At 42.2% G+C, this 20,307-nt stretch overlaps 1 protein-coding gene across 1 annotated transcript; it reads left to right on the top strand.

The window, feature by feature from the left end:
• Positions 1–7,578: 7,578 nt before the first annotated feature.
• dio2 (iodothyronine deiodinase 2) lies at positions 7,579–19,909 on the top strand. Its single transcript, XM_080513063.1, has 2 exons — positions 7,579–7,993; positions 14,897–19,909. Exons 1-2 carry the CDS (start codon positions 7,769–7,771, stop codon positions 15,473–15,475), a joined length of 804 nt encoding a protein of 267 aa, XP_080369189.1. The 5' UTR covers positions 7,579–7,768; the 3' UTR covers positions 15,476–19,909.
• The last annotated feature ends 398 nt before the right edge of the window (positions 19,910–20,307 follow it).

Raw genomic sequence — 20,307 nt, 5'->3', positions numbered from 1 at the left:
TCCCCCAAACCCCCCCAAAAAATAAATAAAAAAAACTAGTTCGTGACCGATATGGGTGAATGTGGGAGGCATATGTCAATGACACTGCAGGTAAAATACAAGTTATCGTTAGTCCTGGAAATTCACCAGAAACCAGAAACGTTACTGAAGCTGACGAAAGAAGTTGAAATAGAAACATAGTTTTATATTTTACATAAACTCTGTCCTTCTAAAGGAAAGATAAAGTATTATGTACGGGCGGGGAGAAGAAGGAAAGAGATATTTGTGCCGGTGTTTGGCGTCACTGTGTACTCGCAAATTAGCGATAAGTGGGCGATAACGGCGCTCTTTCTCAGGCAAAAATCAACTGGGAACTAGTTGGAAATACGTTGAAATGATAAATAGATGATCAACAATTCTAAAATCCCCAGGCCATCTCGAAAGCAGCTCATTTAAATTGCCTATTTGTTGAGTGGCAGGTGTATATAATGCAATCGTTGGCTATAGAAAATCCCTATTCGGGTTAACAGAAACTTGAAAATCTGTGCGCGTGTGGCCAGGAGAGGGCGTTATTGGTTAAGACTGAGCGGTGGATTCACCACGACTACTGAAATTAGACCAGAATGAATCCTACAGATTTGTTGTTTGGTACATCTACCAAGTGGGGGCTGGTTTGAGAATGTTCATCAGCGTGTTCGTGTCTTTTTTCTGCCAATGCGTTGTGTGGACGTCAGATTGAAAGGCTGAGTTTGGGACAAAAAAAAAAAAAGCCTGACAGCAGATAATTACAGAGCGTGGCCCATGGTGGTGCATTTCTCACCGACGCTAGCTGTCAATGCTTTAACACCAGATGGAGCCCATGTATTGAAAGGAACAAGCACAAGTTGAGTGAGACCTATGTGACTCTGGATGAGGCTCATGGGTAAGTGTCAGTATGTCGTTTCAGCATGCTGAGAGGATAGCACTCTTACCAAGAATGCGCAGAGTCATCTATAGGCACACATTGATCAATCTCCATTACTGATTTTTTTTGCTGTTCATGTTAGTGGGGGCTAACGAGGGCAGGGTACACCCGGGACAATTCACTACTCTGTCACAGAGTCACACAAATTGCACTCGCCAATTATGGTTTTTGGCGTGTGGGAGGAAACTGGAGTATACCCAGAGGCATCCTATGCACGCTCACGGAGGATTCCACACAGCCGACAGCGCTAACCTTGCTGCTTCTATGCACGCATATGCTTGTTTTTCCCAATTTTTTTTCCTTGTTGTGCTGCTTTGAATTTAGGAAAACTTTACCTTTTGGTAAAAGTTACCTGATTTGGACAAAAGTTCCCATTTGAATCTGGTCTGCTTTACATTCTAAGTATTGTCGTTACTAGTGGGCCAAAAGTTTGAGTATGCATGTTGTGGTGGATATTATGAAAAAGAACCTTTGTGAATTGTTCAACAATGCTTGAATTTAGCCAAATGTTACCCACATTGGATGATAATAGTATTTGTATCATTATATAAAGGGAATTTTAGCTCAGGGGCCAAATATACACCAATTTTGGGCCAGATTGGTTAAAGAAGAGCTAGAATAACCTTTAAATGTAAACTTTAAAGTACCCATAATAGAAATGTTGATATTTTCAAAAAAAACCAACAAACAATTACTACTGAAAATTACAACATTCTCAACATTAAGCTGATTTTAATGATACCTTTATGGTTTAAAATTCTGTGAAATTACCAAAATAATTCATTGTACTATGCATTTATTTTACAAACTCACCCTGACATCATGGCTTGGAGGCTAACGGCAGCTCGCTTTTTCTCAATGAGGTATCAAGCTTCCATGGCAGCGTCGCTGATATCTTGGAGCGTGTTGTGGCTGCCACTAGGAAGACATTTGTTAGAAAAGAAAACAGATTTTTCTTTTAAAATTTTGGCAATTTGCTCGGTGGTTGGGCCTGATTGGACTCTCTTGCAGGCCGATTTTATATTTGGCCTTCTATTCCCTCCCACACACTGGCGACAGACAAAAAAGATCTTTTGTCACATCGCGCGATCGATGCGGTTACAGGTTTTGGGTCCGTGCTGCGTTCAGAACAAGCTCTGACCGGCTTTTCAAACAGGCGCTTAAGGGAACTTCCAGAATCGTAATTGGGGGGTCGGTGGGGGGGGGGGCTTTGCGCCGACCATCAACTGGAGAAACGGAACGGCTTGAAGACAGAACAAACAAGAAATGTGGTGCAAGTTGGTGAGGTCAGTAACCGCAGACCAGGAACTTGGAGTTCTGGAGACATGACTGCCTGTTTACATTACGGTTACATCCTGTTATAGCCACGACTGATAGAGCAGAAACTAAAGTTCAAAGTCAAAGATCTAAAAGATGGTGACAAGTACCAGATGCACTTTATTTTTGTAGAAGTGATATGGGATCGTTTGCGCTGGGGGTACTTTAGTCAATCCACGAAAAGAGATTGAGCGTTAAAGTGTTAAAAGAAAGAATGACCGTCACAATCCGAGTGGTTATTGTTACTACTTTACTTTCGTTCTGTTGGCATGTTAGTTTTTTTGTGTGTGTGTGTTTCTTTTTTTGTTCTCTATGTTTTGGATTGTCTCAAATTATGCCAATTTCTTAATTTTTTCCTGTTTGTTTCACGCATTCTTGTCTTGTTGAGTCTCTGTGAATGTCAACACCTATTGTCTCAGGACTTCAACGTTCAATTTAGTCTTATTTCTTTTTGTGCCAAATACAACACAGTCATCTCATGGCACTTTTACAGCGACAACCTCCCCCAACGATTCCACAGGCATAAGTGACAGTCGAAAGAAAAACCTCCTTTTAACCGGAAGAAACCTGCAGAACCAGGCTGAGAAGTTGGGTCTTGTGTTTCACCTGTCTCTCAGTTTTCCTCCGATTTCTCATTATTCTTTGAAAATAGAAATAAAAACGGAGACTGTTCTATTCCAAAAAAGGGACGGGAAAACCGTGATGAAATAAAGGGAGAAAAAATAAATAAATAAGAAGACGACATCACACATTTCTGTTGTCATGAAAATGTAGAGACAATTTGGAGAGTCAAGATGGCAGGATGAATTATTATACATACATTTGTGCATGAGTCGACAGTACAGCAATAAAAAAAAAACAATTTTAGGCTATGCATTGTTTGGTTCAATAGATAACGTGCACGCACACACACACACACACACACACACACACACAGATAAGGTTTGCTGCTTTTATCTTCACATCCCTGTGGCTGAGAGGTGCTGATATTTTTAAGTTATGTTGACATAAACCCTGTTATCTGGCGCAGCACTGGTAGCAACATGCGGAGAAGACGTAACAAGGCGAGACTGGACTTGGTCACATTGATTTATTTATTTATTTAGCATCAAAAAAGTGAGGCTTCATGACACGTGCCCCAAGTTCAGCGTCGTCTCTTGCAGTCCTACTATGAAAATCAACAAACAGTGAGAGCAATGTAGTCTGCCTCTTTGAACTTCAATACGTTGGGAGGACGGGCGTGACTCTGACAGTTGAGTTAATTGTACTTATCCGAATTATGTATTTGTAAAAGGAAGATTTGTTTTTTTTCCCCAACATATACAATCTTAACGTGAATGTGAAGTGAATGCATAATATATGAATAGTAGACTATGGGCAGGGTTATTGCTGTCAGCTTAACTTTTTTATAAAAAATAGCAAACTACCAAATAGTTTTCTCTATTTGTAAGTCGTTTTTTTTGTATTTGGTAGTGTTTTATTCTCTTATTTTATTTGTAAGTATTTTCTCTATTTGGTAGTGTTTTCTGAAGTTTGTAGTGTTTTGTACTTCAAGGTCATTGTATAAAGTCACTGATTTGCATTGTTGGGAGGCATCTTACTACGAAAAAGTGAAGGTACTTTATGGTTATGCGTGAGTCGTGTGGTCCCCTGTGTCCTTTATTTATCTTATTGTTCTTATTTATTTTTATTGCCTTTTAAGCGTTTTTATATTTCTATTTATTCTTTTAAATTGTTGTATTCTTATTTGTAGTTTTTAATGTGTTTGTAGTTTTTAATCTGTTTTTATTTTTATTTTATGGTTTTTTAGTGTTGGACTAGTTTAGTTTTTTTTTTTTTTTTTTATGTGCAGTCACATGTGCAGCACTTTGGGAACACGTTGTTGTTAAAATGTGCTATATAAATAAAAGTGGATTGGATTGGATTATGCATATAAAAATAGACCCGGAGTCCATAATTGAAGCAGACATTTTAGTGGGCGGGGTTAAGGTGAGAGGGTCAGAAGTGTCAGAATACTAGGGGAAAGAAAATACTGCTGAGTGAGCGAGCAGTGCATTACTCGCACGCTTACCGAAGGGTGACTGTGTATACGTCACCGTAACGCGGAAACATTAACGCGTGTGCATGTGAGCTGTGGAGCGACGCAACATTCCGGCAGACAAAACTGGCGCTGACAAGATTTTCAATGACTTTGTGAAACGGTTCAAATTTAAAACAAACAAACAAATAAATAACGAAAACCCTTGCCACGAGTTTGAAAACAAGCTCTCAGAAACTCACTGGCGTGAATCACACCGGGAGTTCCCATTATCACACCTTGTAAGCTAACGCGCCGACGAAGACTGAGAGAGGAAAACTGGAACGATCACCTCCCTCGTGTCGTTCGTTCATACCGTTGCACCAAACATGAGTCAACAGGTTACTCCCCCATACGCTGCCTTTGATGTGGCCGCCACCCGTGACTCCCGTTGCCCTTCCCTCCGCGCCGCAGGATGAAACAGAAACCAAGAAAGGAAGAAAATGGGCAAAATAACGATGGATAGGTAATAATTGAATTGGGGGAAAAAAAGAAAAGAAAGCGAGGCGACAAAGATAACGTACTCTGTGAGAGAGTAGTTTGGTGATACTGGAAAGTCGCCTTTAATCCGCGCCCTTCACCCAAACCTGTTGCACTAAATGATTTACCTGTTAAACCATCAGTTGAAAACACACCTGAAAAAAAAAAAATCACAAAAGAATGAAAACCGCCTTAAAGCCCTGCAGTACAGTCAAACTGACTCATAATCAGACCGGGGGAGAAGAAATACCATGGTATTAGTTGGGAATTCTACACATTCATCAGGAGTACTTAGATGTGGCTGCCTTTTGTAACTTGACATCACATGATGTAGGATAAGCCAGCGGACGTGTGGGTCTTGGTGTTTGCATTTCAAAATCCAACAAAGTTGATGTACAGGTTTGTTTCGAGTTGAGGTAAATTGCGGCTGTGTTTTTTAAAAATCATTTTCTTCCATATTTAATGTGAACCCATGTGGTAAATGTAAGCTATTAAAGGTATAGCAGTACCCCCCCCCCCCCCCACACAGGTTCTCTAAGGCGAGGCCTTCTACAGTGACAAACTTTTCATTACTGTTGACATTTTGCAGGTCAGTACTTGAGTAAAAGTTACCTTTAAATGATTTTCTGTCTTTGCACGGTTCAGTATTTCAAGTTGAACCCTTGTGGCTCATGTTAGTGATTGAACCTGTTCTGAAGAAGACAAGGATACCAAACTTGTCCTGAATGCAAACTCTTTCATGCAAAGTAATGTGGAATGTGGAATCAGGTTTAACCACATCGGGTGCCCCCCCCACCCCCCCCCACCCACCCCCCCCCCACCCCACACCCAGCTGCAGTCTGAACTCAACGAGATAACAGAGTCCATGTAAAAAAAAAAAAAAAGGATCAGCGATTTCTACAGGGAGGTCCTCTTATCTCTGTGTAACGTCTGATTCGGTGGAACAGCGATGGCCAATGTGCAACATGTATCAACCGAAATCCCACAGCAAAGTGGACTTTACAAAAAAATTGGATTTGCCACTTCTGGGAATTTACTCCTAGTGCCACAGACAAACAAGAAACACAAGTGGACCTCCACACACTTATATATATATATATGTCAATTTGTCAGCCCTATTCATTACTATTGACAAGAACTGGGAGATGAAACATTTGCCTACATCAGCTACTGGAACTCGGAGAAGCGCTGACTCACCACAGGGATTCAAATACACCAATCACAAAAAAGTTAAGATTATTTGGATTTGGGTTTCGGGTCTGGAGAAAAATTTAGCCGCCTCCATTTGTGTCTTGCACACAGACCATGTCAACGTAAATAGTTTCCACTGATTTGACGTGACACTCAAAAGCCTTTAAACATCCCTGGAATTGAATGACAGTCATCATCCGGTTCCGCCAGTTCTCATAGTTCGGTGCATATTATAAATGTCACGTTTGCGTAGAGCGATTGTGTGCAACGATGTGGTTAGATATATGGTCTGATGTTGATTGCTGTATTTACGTATATTGTATTGAAATTATCATTCACTTGAGTACATGATACTAATTGTGTGGTTATTCATGTTGCATGTTATAGTTTTCTGTATTCGTTTGTAATTTGTCAAGCATGTAAATTGGTTGACATGCTGTCTTGTGAAGTGGGCAATGGCTAAAACAATGTCATTTTCTTTTGTGAGTGGATGTAAATCACTGATGAAAGGAGCCGCTGTATAAAATCTCCCAGAGGGCGCCAAATTGTGTCAGGCTTGTGCAATATGGATGGAACATGGATCCAATAAAAACTGAATATTTAAAATGTATACATATATTACCAGACATTTCTCCTTTAAGTTTGGAATGTAGGGCCAACAGACTTTTCTTTTTCCAACATAAAACTATAACTAGATATTGAGCAAAAATGTAAAACAATTTGACTAATTACATTGTGGATATGTGTAGAAGATGGTTATGAGGTTATGAATGAGCTCAACATCCTCACTTTGTCCTGCATCAAAGACAATGTTTGTCAAAAGCGTGCACGAGCACATTGAACCAGTTGTATCTGTGTAAATTTAAGTCATTCATTAATTCAATTACACATGCACCCATAGTCATTCAAACTGTGATGGAAAAAGTGCATGTGCATAATGTATTGCTATGAACTTAATAAATATTTTTTTAAAGGCTGTGTTTTTATTAAAGTGACTTATTTAAATCAGGGCTGAAAATATTATAATGTTCTCATGAACTAATTTGTCACTACTGTAAACGCATTGTTAATTACCTTCACTTATTAGTCCCCTGTTTTAATTGCCTTTGAAGTGAACTTTCATTTTCCTAATATCTTCTTTTATTTTTCTGATTTATTTGCCTTTGTGAAGACACTTTGAATTGCCTCGTGTATGAACGGTGAGGTACGGATATAATTGCCTATAATTAGAAATAATCATCAATGGAGATTATAGTTTACTTTTCCCATTATTAATGTGTTCTTATTTTGAATTTTTTTTTTTTTTTTTTTTTGGGGGGGGGGGGGGGGGGGGGGGGGGGTCCTGTTCAGCCTTTTGAAATCGGTGGCCAAGTGCGTTAATACAGAGTACCGAGTGGGAATAGAAGTGTGGATGGGCTTGCTCCACAGACTTGGCACGGGCGTGAGGGAGGAGAGAAAGGAGGGGACAGGCCGTGCACCGTATCTGACGTCAGGATCCCGCTGCTGAGATAAGCTGCGAGGCCCGATATTAACTCCAATGCTCATCCCGTCGGTCCGGAGTTGACCGCAGTCAGTGCGCGCACAGCTCCGCCGCTGCGCCCGCCCGCCCGCCCGCGCGCACTTGTTCCGCACCGCCGCCGGAGCCGCGAGACGCAACAAGGGTCAGACAGAATGACCGGAGTCCATCAGACCTGAGGCTTTTTTGAGGCGAAGAGAGAGAGGAGGGGGCGAATAGAGAAGAAGAAGAGGAAGAAAAGAAAATGATCATGGCGAGCGAGGATCTGCTGGTGACGCTCCAGATCCTGCCCGGCTTCTTCTCCAACTGTCTGTTCCTCGCGCTGCACGACTCCGTGGTGCTGGTGAAGCGCGTCGTGTCGCTGCTCAGCTGCTCCCGGTCCGCCGGCTGCGGAGAGTGGCGCCGCATGCTGACCTCCGCCGGGCTGCGCTCCATCTGGAACAGCTTCCTCCTGGACGCCTACAAGCAGGTACCGCTCGCGCACTGATGCGCGTCGCGCGGAAAGGCTTTTTTTTTTTTTTTTTTTTTTCTTTTTTTTTAACTCTTGCCAAAACTTTTGACCGTTTCGAGCAGAAGTTGGGATTATTAAGGAGTTCAGTTGGATTGAACACTTTTCCTAAAGATACCTTCTGAGCCAAATTATAAATGAGTTTTGCAAAAAGATGGCACTTTATGAACAAATAAAACAGGAGTTTTCTGAAAGGAAACAATAAATTGATGTAAAAGCTTTACATTGAGGGTTAATACTAACATATGATTACCCCCCCCCAAAAAAAAAAAATAAATAAAAATACTCAGAGTGATGTAATTCTCGATAAACTCACAAGAATTTCACAATCTATGATATGATTGAATCATATGACGCAGTATTTACATTGCTGGATTTCTTTAAAAAAAAGCTTGTTCTTTTGGAGGCATTTGATTTCTTTGTAAAATTTTGCAGACACATTTTTGAAATGATTTGTAATGGTTAAAAGGACACCAAATATCACTTGTTCAGCACATTTACATTGTTCTGTGATCAAACGTCAGGCACACTTTACCTCATTACAAGTAACACATATTTAATAATAAGTTGAACATGACATCAAATTACTTTCTCTAATCAAACGTTTTCATGTTAACTCGGCTTAATATAACTGCTGGAGTTTACTGTTTTCTTTTGTATTGGTATTAATTCAGTTCATGCAATTTGAAATGTCATCACTATCAAGGGGCTTTAAGGTGAGCTCCACCTTCGATCAAATATTAATACATTTCGGAGTGTGCAAGTGTGCAAGTGTCTGCCTGATATTGGTTGTTCTTGCCTATGTGGCAGTGTGTGTAGTAGTGTGTTAATGCAAAGCTTGTGAGTATAGATCATCTCAGCGAGGAGTCGTTTTCTGTTACGTCGAATCCAGGTAGGTTGTTTTTGGTCTTTTAACGCATGACACAACAGATGGAACCCTCATGGTGCAGTAGTAACCCCCCCCCCCCCCCCCCCCTCTCTCTGAAAGCACCATGAGCTGCAGAAACAATCCAGTTTTCCTGCAGCCGCTGGGTCATTCACATCTTTAAACTGTATTCTGGCTGCCGGGGAATCTGCTTGCTATTCGTTCTATGTTTGATGTGTTTCTGTCTGTTGATCTTGACAGTCTTTTGTGGGGTTTGTTGCGGCTGCTTGACGGATGCTGACAAGATTTCAGCAGAGAGAGAGAGAAAAAAAAAATGATCCAAAAACATTTTCAGCAAAAGTTGAGAGGGGTCAAGCCGACCCTCTAGTAAAGACGTTCATGTTTCTGCACAGATTTCATTTCTACATTCCTGGCAAACTCTTTAGAATTGTGATGCAGTCACAGTTATATTAAGTTTATTCGACCAAGTTGGATTCAAGAGTGAGAAGCTTTGTAATTATTTCAAACATTTGCTATTGACACCATTCAATGCCACATATAAATGTGAAAACAACCCGTAAAAACAAGTAAAACTCTCCAAAATCGTACATATTTCACTACAGACTTTCTTTAAATTCTTAACATTTTCTGAGTTGACTTCCGTAAGAAGAGTTCCCTTTCTGTGACATCAGAATACAACTTTCTATGTTACCAGGTCATATATAAAGTACATTAAATTCACTGTCACATAATGTGGCTGGTGTCAGGCGCTCACAGCGACACATCAACATTTATAGTGTTTTTTCTAGAGCAGAAATGTGTATTTTCATCAATTTCACACAGTAATTCACAAAAAAAGGCAACAATATTGCAGTCTCTAGTGTCTGTGCAGGATGTGGAAGAGGAAGTGAGCAGTCCGGGGGGTTAAATTGCACCTCCATAAAGCCGATAAGAGAACGTTTGATAGATGATTAACTCACGTGGAGTGTGTTTCGTGTAAAAACACAGAGCGATCGCTCACTACGTTTAAGTAAATTGGAGGGAAGCTCAGGATTTCGAGATCACATCTCGTGGGCTGCTAATCAACTGAAGCAGTTCCAAGTTGGCTGCTTCTGCAGAACAGTTGAGTAAATCCATGACAGAGTGGCATCAAGCGAATAGAAAATCCTCCTTTTTAAAAAATGTTTAGTGGCCAAGTTACACTTTATGAGCTCGGAGAGCCGTTCGCAGTAGATATCCGAGGAATCCAGCTGAGCCAAAGCGTCTCCGTGAAGCAGAATGATCCTCCTAAACATCGCAGACACAGCAGCTACCGAAAAGGGCCCGCGTATGGTTCTCGTTGTCCATGGGAGTTGAACCAGTTATATAAAATCCAGTTCGATGTTTAATCTCTGTGTTCAATAAAGGCACCGAAAATAAGAATCGTTTGTGTGGGTTTAGGTTAAGCACATGTCTGTACTTGTGACTCAGAGCAGATCGCGTTTTTTTTGTCAACAGTTTATACAAGAAACATCACAAAGGAGCATGCCCATGGACGACTCTGAAAGCCAAACGCTGGAACCAAACTTAAACCAGAGAGGCAGCCAGTTTAGACTGCAGACACGATACAGTCCTGCCTTTTAGAGATTCTTACAAAATCTGGTGGTCGGGGGTTCGGAACTATCTGGAGCCAGAGTGGCTTTTTTGGCAAAGCCCCGGGTACACAGTGTTACAATCGCCCCGACGTGCAGGAATACATGTACGGCTGACCTTCTTAAAAGGTCCGTTTTGGGATCAAGATTATTTATCTTTTTCGCAATATTGCGTGGTTGGAAGAAACTATCGGCGGCACTTATCTTCCACGATTTGGACAGCCGTGCTGAGCTCGACGTGAAAAACGACACCCAAGATGCACACGGGACTGTTTTTTAACATCCGCGGCGGACAGATTACAAGATGTTCCATCTCAAGAATGTTTTTCCTCCAGCAGGTTCTCATAACGCTCAAACTACTTTCTTACCACCTCAGGGTTCACACCGTGCACCAGAGAGAGAGAGAGAGAGAGCAAGAGAGAGAGAGAGAGAGAGAGAGAGAGAGAACCTCTGGTTGGTTTCTCAGCACAGAGGTCTGGATCCCATTTCAAAACATTTTGAAACCGGTATTACTCAGCAGTGCCTTTTAACTGCCACAAAGCCTTTGATATTATTAAGAAAAATCTTTTTTTGGTTTTGTTTTTTTTTTGTTTTCTGGCGGAGAACTCGATAAGGCCAGCATGTTCTTCCTCAGATTTCTCTGGCAGGTATTGCTTCCTCCCAGATGCACGGCCAGAGCCAGCAACTTTGCTGCTTAAGCACCTATGTAAACGGCTGTTCGGATTAATCCAACCCCTCGCTTATAAAGGGAACATTTGGCGTCTGCCCTCTCTGAACTTATCTCCTGGAACTCATTAATGGCACCCTCACTCTGCTCTCTCTCCACTGGCTGCAGTGAGACCCTTTTTTTTTTTCTTCTTTCTCTTCCTGTTTTTTCCTCCTTCCTCTTCTCCTTCTCTCCGCCTGTCTCTATGCTATAGCCACGGTGACGTCGGATTCCGCGACTCGACAATATGTGTGCAAACTGTGTGTGGTCCTGTGGAGCTGGCAGTCACTTCAATGAACCGGTTGACCTCAAGCAGGCAAATGAATATGAATCCTCCTTTTCAAATTCCAGCATTTTGATATCAGTTTAGATTTCTTTATGGCCGTAGAGGCGGGTTTTTAGGCGGTAGAACAACTTTAAGACTCAGTGGCCTTAGTTATCCTGCACATGGGGGTGAGCTGCAGCTCACACTTATGTGCACTGCTAAACAAGTGTATGAATGTTGAGTTTATCTCACTTGATTTAAAGGAGTGGGAGGAAGAGTGCAACTGTGATCATGATGATGGGAAATGAAAGCATACAGAAAACCCACCATATATAAAACGATGCACGATAGCCGAATGAGGAAACGTCAAGTGTTCGAGGCTTGAAATGTGGAAAACATCAGTCCAGTCATCTTCAAGGTCTCTGTCTGGATTTAAAATGAAAGAAAACAAAGTGTTCCTTTATTGTGCAATACCAGCTTCTACCACAAGATGACGTACCGAGTCAATGTTGTGAGTTCTCAATGCAACAAGACTGATGTCGACGACTGTCCCTTCTGGAGCCAGGCTCACTTCTGCCCCTCAGTGGACAAAGGAACAATTAGAGCGATCTTATAAACCGTCAGATTGGACTTTTCTGAGCAGGTGGGAAGTTGATATGGCGTCGATCAGAATCGATCAAGGAATGAAAACATTGGCACGAAAAATAGATTCCCAAACAGCAGCAAGAGCTTCAATGGGCGTTCAATTTCAAAGTAACTTTGGCTTATTTGAAATCCCAATCTGTGCGGATTTCAAACTGTTTTTGACTTGTTGGCTGAGCCGTCAGGAAATTTAGACCATTTCCACACTGAAAATGATCAGTAAAGCAGATTTTTCGTCGATGTCTGTGAACCACCGGCTGAGATTTTTGTTGGAAGTTCGTAGGTCAGTGTGAAAAATCCTTTGTAAAAAGCAGCGTGGTCTTTCTTGATGTGTGGAGCAGTGGGAAGAGAGCTTCTGCATGGGTATGGGGGGGGGGGGGGGGGGGGGGCTAAAAAGATGTTGGCTCAAATCTTTTTGGCAATTACTTCATTAAACGTGCTTCAATCCTGAAATGTAAACACGTTGAAAAGATTGTCTTTGTGAAAACACAGTCAAGGTCATACTGGCCAACCCCTACTTGTGAGTGGAAGAGATGTACAGACTGCAACGCAACTCCCATAACACCACAACAAAACTTGTACGCTGCACGAGAAGGAAGTTTGTGATCTGGTGAAAATACCACCACAAAAATCCACAACGTCTTAAAAAAAAAAGGGGGGAAAAAAAAAAAAATCAAGTGAAAACACAAGCGGAAATTCCTCAGTTACACAACAAGGGGTCTGCAGCGAGAAGACAGCGGTTCCGACATCTGTCACATCCTGGGTTCGGCCTGTGTGCTGCTTTTCACACTCACGTCAAACTGCATCAGCATCTGCTTGGAAGTGGACCAAGACCGGCTTTTTCAGACGGTCTGACTCTGTTTATGTTGCAACAACAGGGGTTCAATGGCAGGATTCACAACCCCCCCCCCCCCCCCCCCCCCCCCCCCTCAAAGGGCTCGTTCTAACAGAGTCATCGCACAAGAGTTTTGTTTCACATGAAACAAGAGTGGGAGTAGCAGAGACATTTCTTCCAACACGAGCGCCGCCGATGCGTTCCTAAACGAGCCGCACCTCCCGCACCTCCACAAGCCTCCGATTTCAATCCAGGATAGAAAAATCTCCAGCTCAACTAAAAAAAAAAAACCTTCCGTGTGGTTAGTCGGGGGAAAGACATCCGGGGCAATAAATACAAAGAAATTGCTTTTGTGAAAATGTAGAAAACAGATATCTGCAGACTGTGTGATGAGTGATGTATTTATGGCATGCCCTCTTATGGCTGTCAGTGTGAATGAGTGCAAAAACAGATGCGTTTCTATTTTTCCAGATCAGAAAGTTGATTTGTGGCCATTTAGACGTCAAAACGTGTAGGATCAGAGAAAAGAATGTCCAAGTCTTTAAAACTAATGTTTTCTGAGTCAAGATCATTAATATTGATACACTTATTGCTAATATAGTAGAGATTAAGGACTTTTAAAAGGACAATCAGCTGCTGCTTCATTATTCACCATTGTGTTTTGGATGTCCACTTAAATGACAACGGTACTCGGAGTCACTGAAAACACGACAACGCTCCAAGTCTCCATGGAAATGCTGGAAAACACAAGTTTTCGGAAATGCTGTTACTGTGCACACGCACCATGGCTGTAGTAAATAGTCCTTCTGTATATGTGCAAGTGCATATGCAATAACGACAATGTTTGCCTTCAGTTTTATACTTGAGTCACTTGCAATAACACTTAATATTCGCAATTGTTAATGTTTACAGCATATTTGCATTTTCTCTTGTACCATTTTCACATCAAGGCACATTGAGTAATTGTTTGATTTCTGCACCACAAATGCTTAAACTGTTGTGGTGGTTTTGTGACATAATTGAATTAAATGCCAACTTGCCATTGGGCCCGGCTGGTTGGGAATCATTGATTTAGAGCCCATTAAAATACTCACACTGGCGCTTTCTGCTGTTGCCAGAATGACTTTAACAAGGTGGCTGGTGAGAAACCACAGGTGGGAAACCACCACGAGGAAAAACCTGGCCAACAAACAAGCATTGGCCCAGTATGATCCTGACTCTAATTTCCAAATATTTCGACTTTTTTTTCCCCCTAAAGAACTGGGATTCCACCGATCTTACAGTGTTGCTCCTATCCACTTAACCCCAGTCAGGTTTTATGGGACCCAAGCGAAACATTCCTGACGGCACAGGAAGCTCTTCAGATGCGATCAGACCAGAACACAGGTTAAAACTTGAGGACTTGTGGAGCTCATTCAACTTGAACATGGGAGTAGCAGATTCTCACAAGAGTCTGACTTTTATAAAGGTTGAAGTTACTGAGCTGATCAACATTGAGAAATAATAAAATATGTAACGCATTAGCGGCAATGAGAATACAGTCGAAATACAATGTTGAAATAAAGTCGACCTTTTAACGGGCGACCTCTGTTCCTCTTGAAAAGCTAGGTGTTGGTTCGTTTACAAACAATCTTTCTATATATCGCGGTTGTTTGTGGCTACTCATTAGCCACGAGCTAACTAGCCAAGCCACCGCGAACTGAAGCAGCGGGACTTCCAGACCAATCAATGAGCCGTGCTGCTTCTTTACTTCCTCCCTGGTCAGTGTTTGTTTCGGGCGACGGCGCCCCCAAACCATCATCTGTTGTAATTGCGTGACCCTTTCCAGGCGGTCACTCCCGAGTGACCCCTTAGTGGCCCTCATAAGTTACAATCCCCACAGTGGGCCCACAGTTCTTAATTCTTCTTTCCTTTTTCCAGGTGAAACTCGGCTGTGAGGCTCCGAACTCCAAAGTGGTGATGGTGCCCGACGGCCCCCGGTGGAGCAGCGTGCCCGCCGTACCCCGTGACGCCCGGGTCCCGAGCGGGGACGAATGCCGCCTCCTGGATTTCGAGTCGTCGGACCGTCCCCTGGTGGTCAACTTCGGCTCGGCCACCTGACCTCCCTTCATCGGCCACCTGCCAGCCTTCCGGCAGCTGGTGGAGGACTTCAGCGACGTGGCCGACTTCCTACTGGTGTACATTGACGAGGCCCACCCGTCCGACGGCTGGGTGGCCCCGCCCATGGGCCCGTGCTCGTTCAGCTTCAGGAAGCACCGGAACCTGGAGGAGAGGCTGGGGGCGGCGCGCAAGCTCATCGAGCACTTTTCCCTGCCGCCGCAGTGTCAGCTGGTGGCCGACTGCATGGACAACAACGCCAACGTGGCCTACGGCGTGTCCAATGAACGGGTGTGCATAGTGCAACAGCGAAAGATAGCCTACCTCGGCGGCAAGGGGCCATTTTTCTACAGCCTGAAGGACGTGCGCCAGTGGCTTGAACAGAGCTACGGCAAACGGTAGGAGGAGTCACGAAGAGGAGGGGACTTTTTTTTTTTTTTTAGCACTTTGGAAAACATCAGATTGCTATCATTCCATTTTTTTTTTTTTTTTTTTTTTTTAAACAAACGATTGTCCAGGACTTGCAGAGCTGCACAAAATGTTTGCATACCATTTGCTTATCAAGTGTATTTTTTCCACGTTCACTAATACACATTTATGTTTGGGGTTTTTTTTTTTCTCCCCCCCGCCCACTCACTCAGCTTCACCCATCCTCAAGACTTTTCACATTCAACCACAACTTCTAAAATTGGCACGAATCCGTGCACCCACAGCCACTCTTTTATTCATATAAACAGGATGAACAATGGTAAACAACTTAATTTCCTCGGGTGATGAATAACATTCACCCGCCCACGTACGCATTCACAAACAATTCTGACACACGCTTCGCCGGGGATTGAATGTTGGATTTGATATGGACTTGTTGCACCATGGCCTCTTGAAATTCTTCTGTTTACTCTAGAAAAAAAAAACTAAATAACTATGTCAGCGTCATACTACTCTCCAGCCACCAATAGGGTGAATATGACCTTTTGTTTTCTCTTGACAGTTCAGATTGTTGACATTGTACAGCAACTAATATGTGAATATTGCCTTGCTCCTACTTCCCCTCATACACAATCTGTCATCGGCAAAACGAACAGTTAATGATGAATGTATGTGTTAAAATGTCATTTTAGACGACCCATATTTCCAAATCCATTGTGCTCGGAGTGGAGCTGTGGGTCGTTGTGCTGATTGCTTTTCTTGTGACGACCGGGTTAAATTATATTTGTTGAATGAATATGTGATAAGAGGGTTTGCGAGGAGGATTTTCTTTTTTTTTTGCACAGAAATCGGCTTCAGTCATACGTGAAAAGAGGCCTGGCACAGCACAAATGTAGAGTTTCGACCGGACACGGACACACTAGGGTAATCGCACCGCTCGCATGTCAAAACCCCCACAATTCTGGCCCGGGTCGCCGCCGCCATCTGCCTCCCCAATCGTCTCCGTCTCATATAGGTAGAGATTTCCGTGCAGGTACACCGGGGTCATAAATTTGACGCGTGGGTTCAGACGGCACTATTCCTGGACATTCAAATTGTTCTTTTTAAGCCATTCTGGTATTGCTTTTAACATGCTGGGGCTTATTATCCAGCTGGAAAGGAGATTTTTTATTTTTTTTTCTGAAGCAGGTATCGGGTTTTTACCCTTCGGGGTATTCTCTGCCTTCCCTTTCATCCTCCTCTATTATGTGAGTGCTGCACAGAAGCAGCCCCGGGGGCTCCATGGTACACATTGTATTTAATGGCATGAAGCTAAACTTCATAAACTCGCCATGGTTTGCTTTTTAATGTAGAACAGAACCCTACTCTTTAACTGGAGAAAGATTTACAGCTGCGGCATACCCTCCATTAAACGCAATTTGAATCCCGATGGGCGCAGTCGGGGTTCCGTCAGGAGAAAATCTTGGTTGATGGGGTTTTGATAGAGCTGTATTTGAGGGTACCAGTGCAATAACAACCTAAAGACAATTATTCAGCTTTTGAATTTTTTTTCTTTTTCTTTTTCGAGAAAGAATAACCGAAGGTGGTCGATGTGGATGTACTATTTAAGGGTCAGAGTTTTGCACGAGGGCTAATGCTAAATCTGCTTCTATCGTTGGATTCACATCCCAGAGAGTTCAGTAGCTCACGTTAAAAAGGCTCAGCCAGTCAATGGCAATATGCACTGAAAGTGAAATCACTAATGCTCCATGACTCACATTTCAAACATGCACCGACTTGCTTGTAAGTGACTTGAACATCAGTGGTAAATCATAGTGAAAGAATTTCCCTCCGGGATTAATACAAGTATTTTCTGCTCTTTTTCTATTGCGGTTGGTTGTCTAGTGAAAATGACCACAAACGTCTCTGACTGTATCAAGCAGTAAGAGCACAAAAGTAACATGCTTGAAATGGATTCAAGTCATTTTCGAGAGACGAACCGGTTCTAACCACGTGGAATTGATCCGGATTGGGTTTCCTTCATTTGCATGTCCTATCTGCACTACTGTAGATCTTCAGTCAAGTCAAATTAAGTCATTACTAAATAGTTTTGTGAGGCGTTTTTGAGAAGAAAGCTCTTTCATCTTGATAATGTTTTGCTTTTGTGTCGTACGACAGGGAAGTTATTGGCACGTCGTCAGTGAGGTCGATTGCTGAACCACTGGACTGGAGTTCACATCTAAGGGCCTTTTGGTTGATTCAAAATGTGCAAACACTTTGGCTGAGCTTGTGAAGGAGGGCAGCTTGTGTTAACAAAATTAATTAAAATCACCAGTCCGTGGAGAACACCTGAAAACATCACAAAAATCTGAGTGGTAAATGTCAAATGTCAGTGAAATGCTTTGCTATTTAAGAGATTTAATTTATTGGAGTTCATCCCCCTCCTGAGTTCAAACCACATTCTTTACATATAATCTGCAACTATTCTCACACTCATTTGATCAATTAATTTGTCTCTATGGTACTCCGGAGAAATTCTTTTCTTTTTTTATCGTTTCTTAAAAAAATTTATTAATACAAAGGAGAAAAATGGAGAAAAAAAAAAGCCTCCACTTCACCTCACAGATTTCTCCTCCTGCTGATCATTCCAATTAGCTTATACCACAACGATTCAAGTGAAAATGCGTTGGTTTAGCATTTTGGTTTCGTTTTTGAAAACGATGTCCGTTGACACGGAGATGGCAGAAAAAAGCTGAAAACAATGCAGTTTGGCATTTCAGGCTAAAAAATTGGTGCCGTTGTTTGTTTTTTGCGAAGAAACCACAGGCACACGCCTGCGCGTGTGGACAGACGACGGAGTTGGATTGCTATTACGGCGACTGTCCTCCTGGGAGTCATGCCGCTCTGGAGGTAAACATTGTTGTTGTTATTGTCCATCTGCTGAGCATGTGCAGCAGAACCATTGGCTGCGGCCGCGGTCCCCATGCGCAGTATCAGCGTTTTTTTTAGAAAAGTTGCATTCTCCCCTTGTTTCCATGTAGCTTTTTTTTTTTTTTTTTTTTTTTAATTAAAGTTCCACATTGGGAGCCGTTTTCATAAAGTTGCATTTTTAGTGGCTCAAAGCACTGTTGTCATGGAAACGAGCGTCCAAAACGCATCGGAAGTTCAGCCAAATAAAGGCCATGAACCTGGGATGGAATGTTTTTTTTTTCCTCCGTTAAAAGTTAATTAACAAAGAAGAACCATATGAAAACACTAGCGAAGAAATTTGGAAATATCTTCAAATTCTTGATGTTTGATCGGCAAAGTGCTCACCGTCGTCTCGAGCTGCACGTTGATGTCACGACCGAAGTGGTGCCACACGGCGTCACCTTTTCCTGGCACCGTTTAGAAGCTTTCAAAACTAAAGATCCTATAATTTTCCTGTAGATCTCCGTGCATTTCAAACATTTTGCCCTTTCACACAGACTCACTTTGCAATGTGCACAGGAGAGTGAACATACAGTGAATTGTAGTCAACACGATTTTGACCTATACATACAGCTGAGTTAGCGATTTGCCTCACAGCAGGCAGTGCCATTTTTCTGGGAAAGAGCATGAATACATTATTTTTCTTTTTTTTCTTTTTTAAATCTGGAAGTCCTTAAGTCAAACCTATGGTTCTATTTTTACTGGAAAAAATATAGATTGGCACTTCAACTAACAATATCCCCCATTGTGTAGACACAGGAGAAAGAACATTAGTGGTTGGAGCTTAAACCTAACGTTACACAAGACATACCTTCTTGAACATTCAAGGAATAATTCATTGTTCTTGCCTTAGAAACACAAATCTCAGGTTCCAGCAAAGAGCCAGTTACCAAGTACAGTTTCTACTGGGTGTTGAGGCGCCGAGCGGACTTATGAGAAATTGTCTGTGTCAATATTGTAAAAAAAAAAAACAAAAAGAGGAAAAAAAAAGAAGTTATTTAAAAATAATTTGAAATCCATTTCAAGATTCTCGTTAGCTCAAACGTCGAGTGTTTTTTTGCGCGTCGAGTTGAAGGTCAGAGAGTTGGCGAGGGCATGTACGGTTGGGGTTTTGGGTACGGAGCACGTCAAAAGGAGTCGGTTTTTTTGTTTAGTTTTTTTTTTAAAAGACAGATGCGTTCGCTCTGGTCACGCTGGCGGCGGCGCGCCGATGAAAACCCTTGACGAAAGAGTCCCACCCGGCTCAGTCTCTGGTTGGATAGCTCCCTGCACCCCGTCGACGTGACGCAGATTCGCCGCATCTGTTCTCATCGTCGATCTGCTAAAATGACTGATGTCTGTTTTTAATGTTCAATTTATTGTATGCTTTTATATTACTGTGTAGTGCAATGTTTATTTTTATATGTCAGAGAGATTTAACATAAATGCAAAATAAATCTTAACGTTTACATAAAGAAACTGTTTCAGATCTGTTTTTTTTTTTTGTCTGAAGTAATTTAAGTTTTGAAGTTATATTGCGCATATGAAATACCGACTGGTGCGACCGCCCAGTATGAAAAAACAAGAGAGTCTTGTGCTCCTGGTTTCTCATTGACACATTTACAAACCCTGCCTGGACAATAAACAGACTGTAAAAGAAAGTCCCAAGTGAAGTAACACTGAGGCAATATAAAAGCCAGAAGATATTGTTCAAAGAGACCCCCCCCTTTTCCCTATTTTATATACTAGCATGTCCTGCCGAGAGCAGCGCACTCGTTGGCTTTAAATGAACACGATTCCTTATTTCATTCTGCATGCATTGCTGGCTAAACTGCCTTGGCTGCCAAACATCTGTGCTCCAGTGGGTGTGCTGGTCC

The sequence above is a fragment of the Blennius ocellaris genome (genome assembly GCF_963422515.1).
Source record: "Blennius ocellaris genome assembly, chromosome: 17".
Taxonomy (NCBI): Eukaryota; Metazoa; Chordata; class Actinopteri; order Blenniiformes; family Blenniidae; genus Blennius; species Blennius ocellaris.
This window is presented reverse-complemented; position numbering and strand designations above follow the sequence as displayed.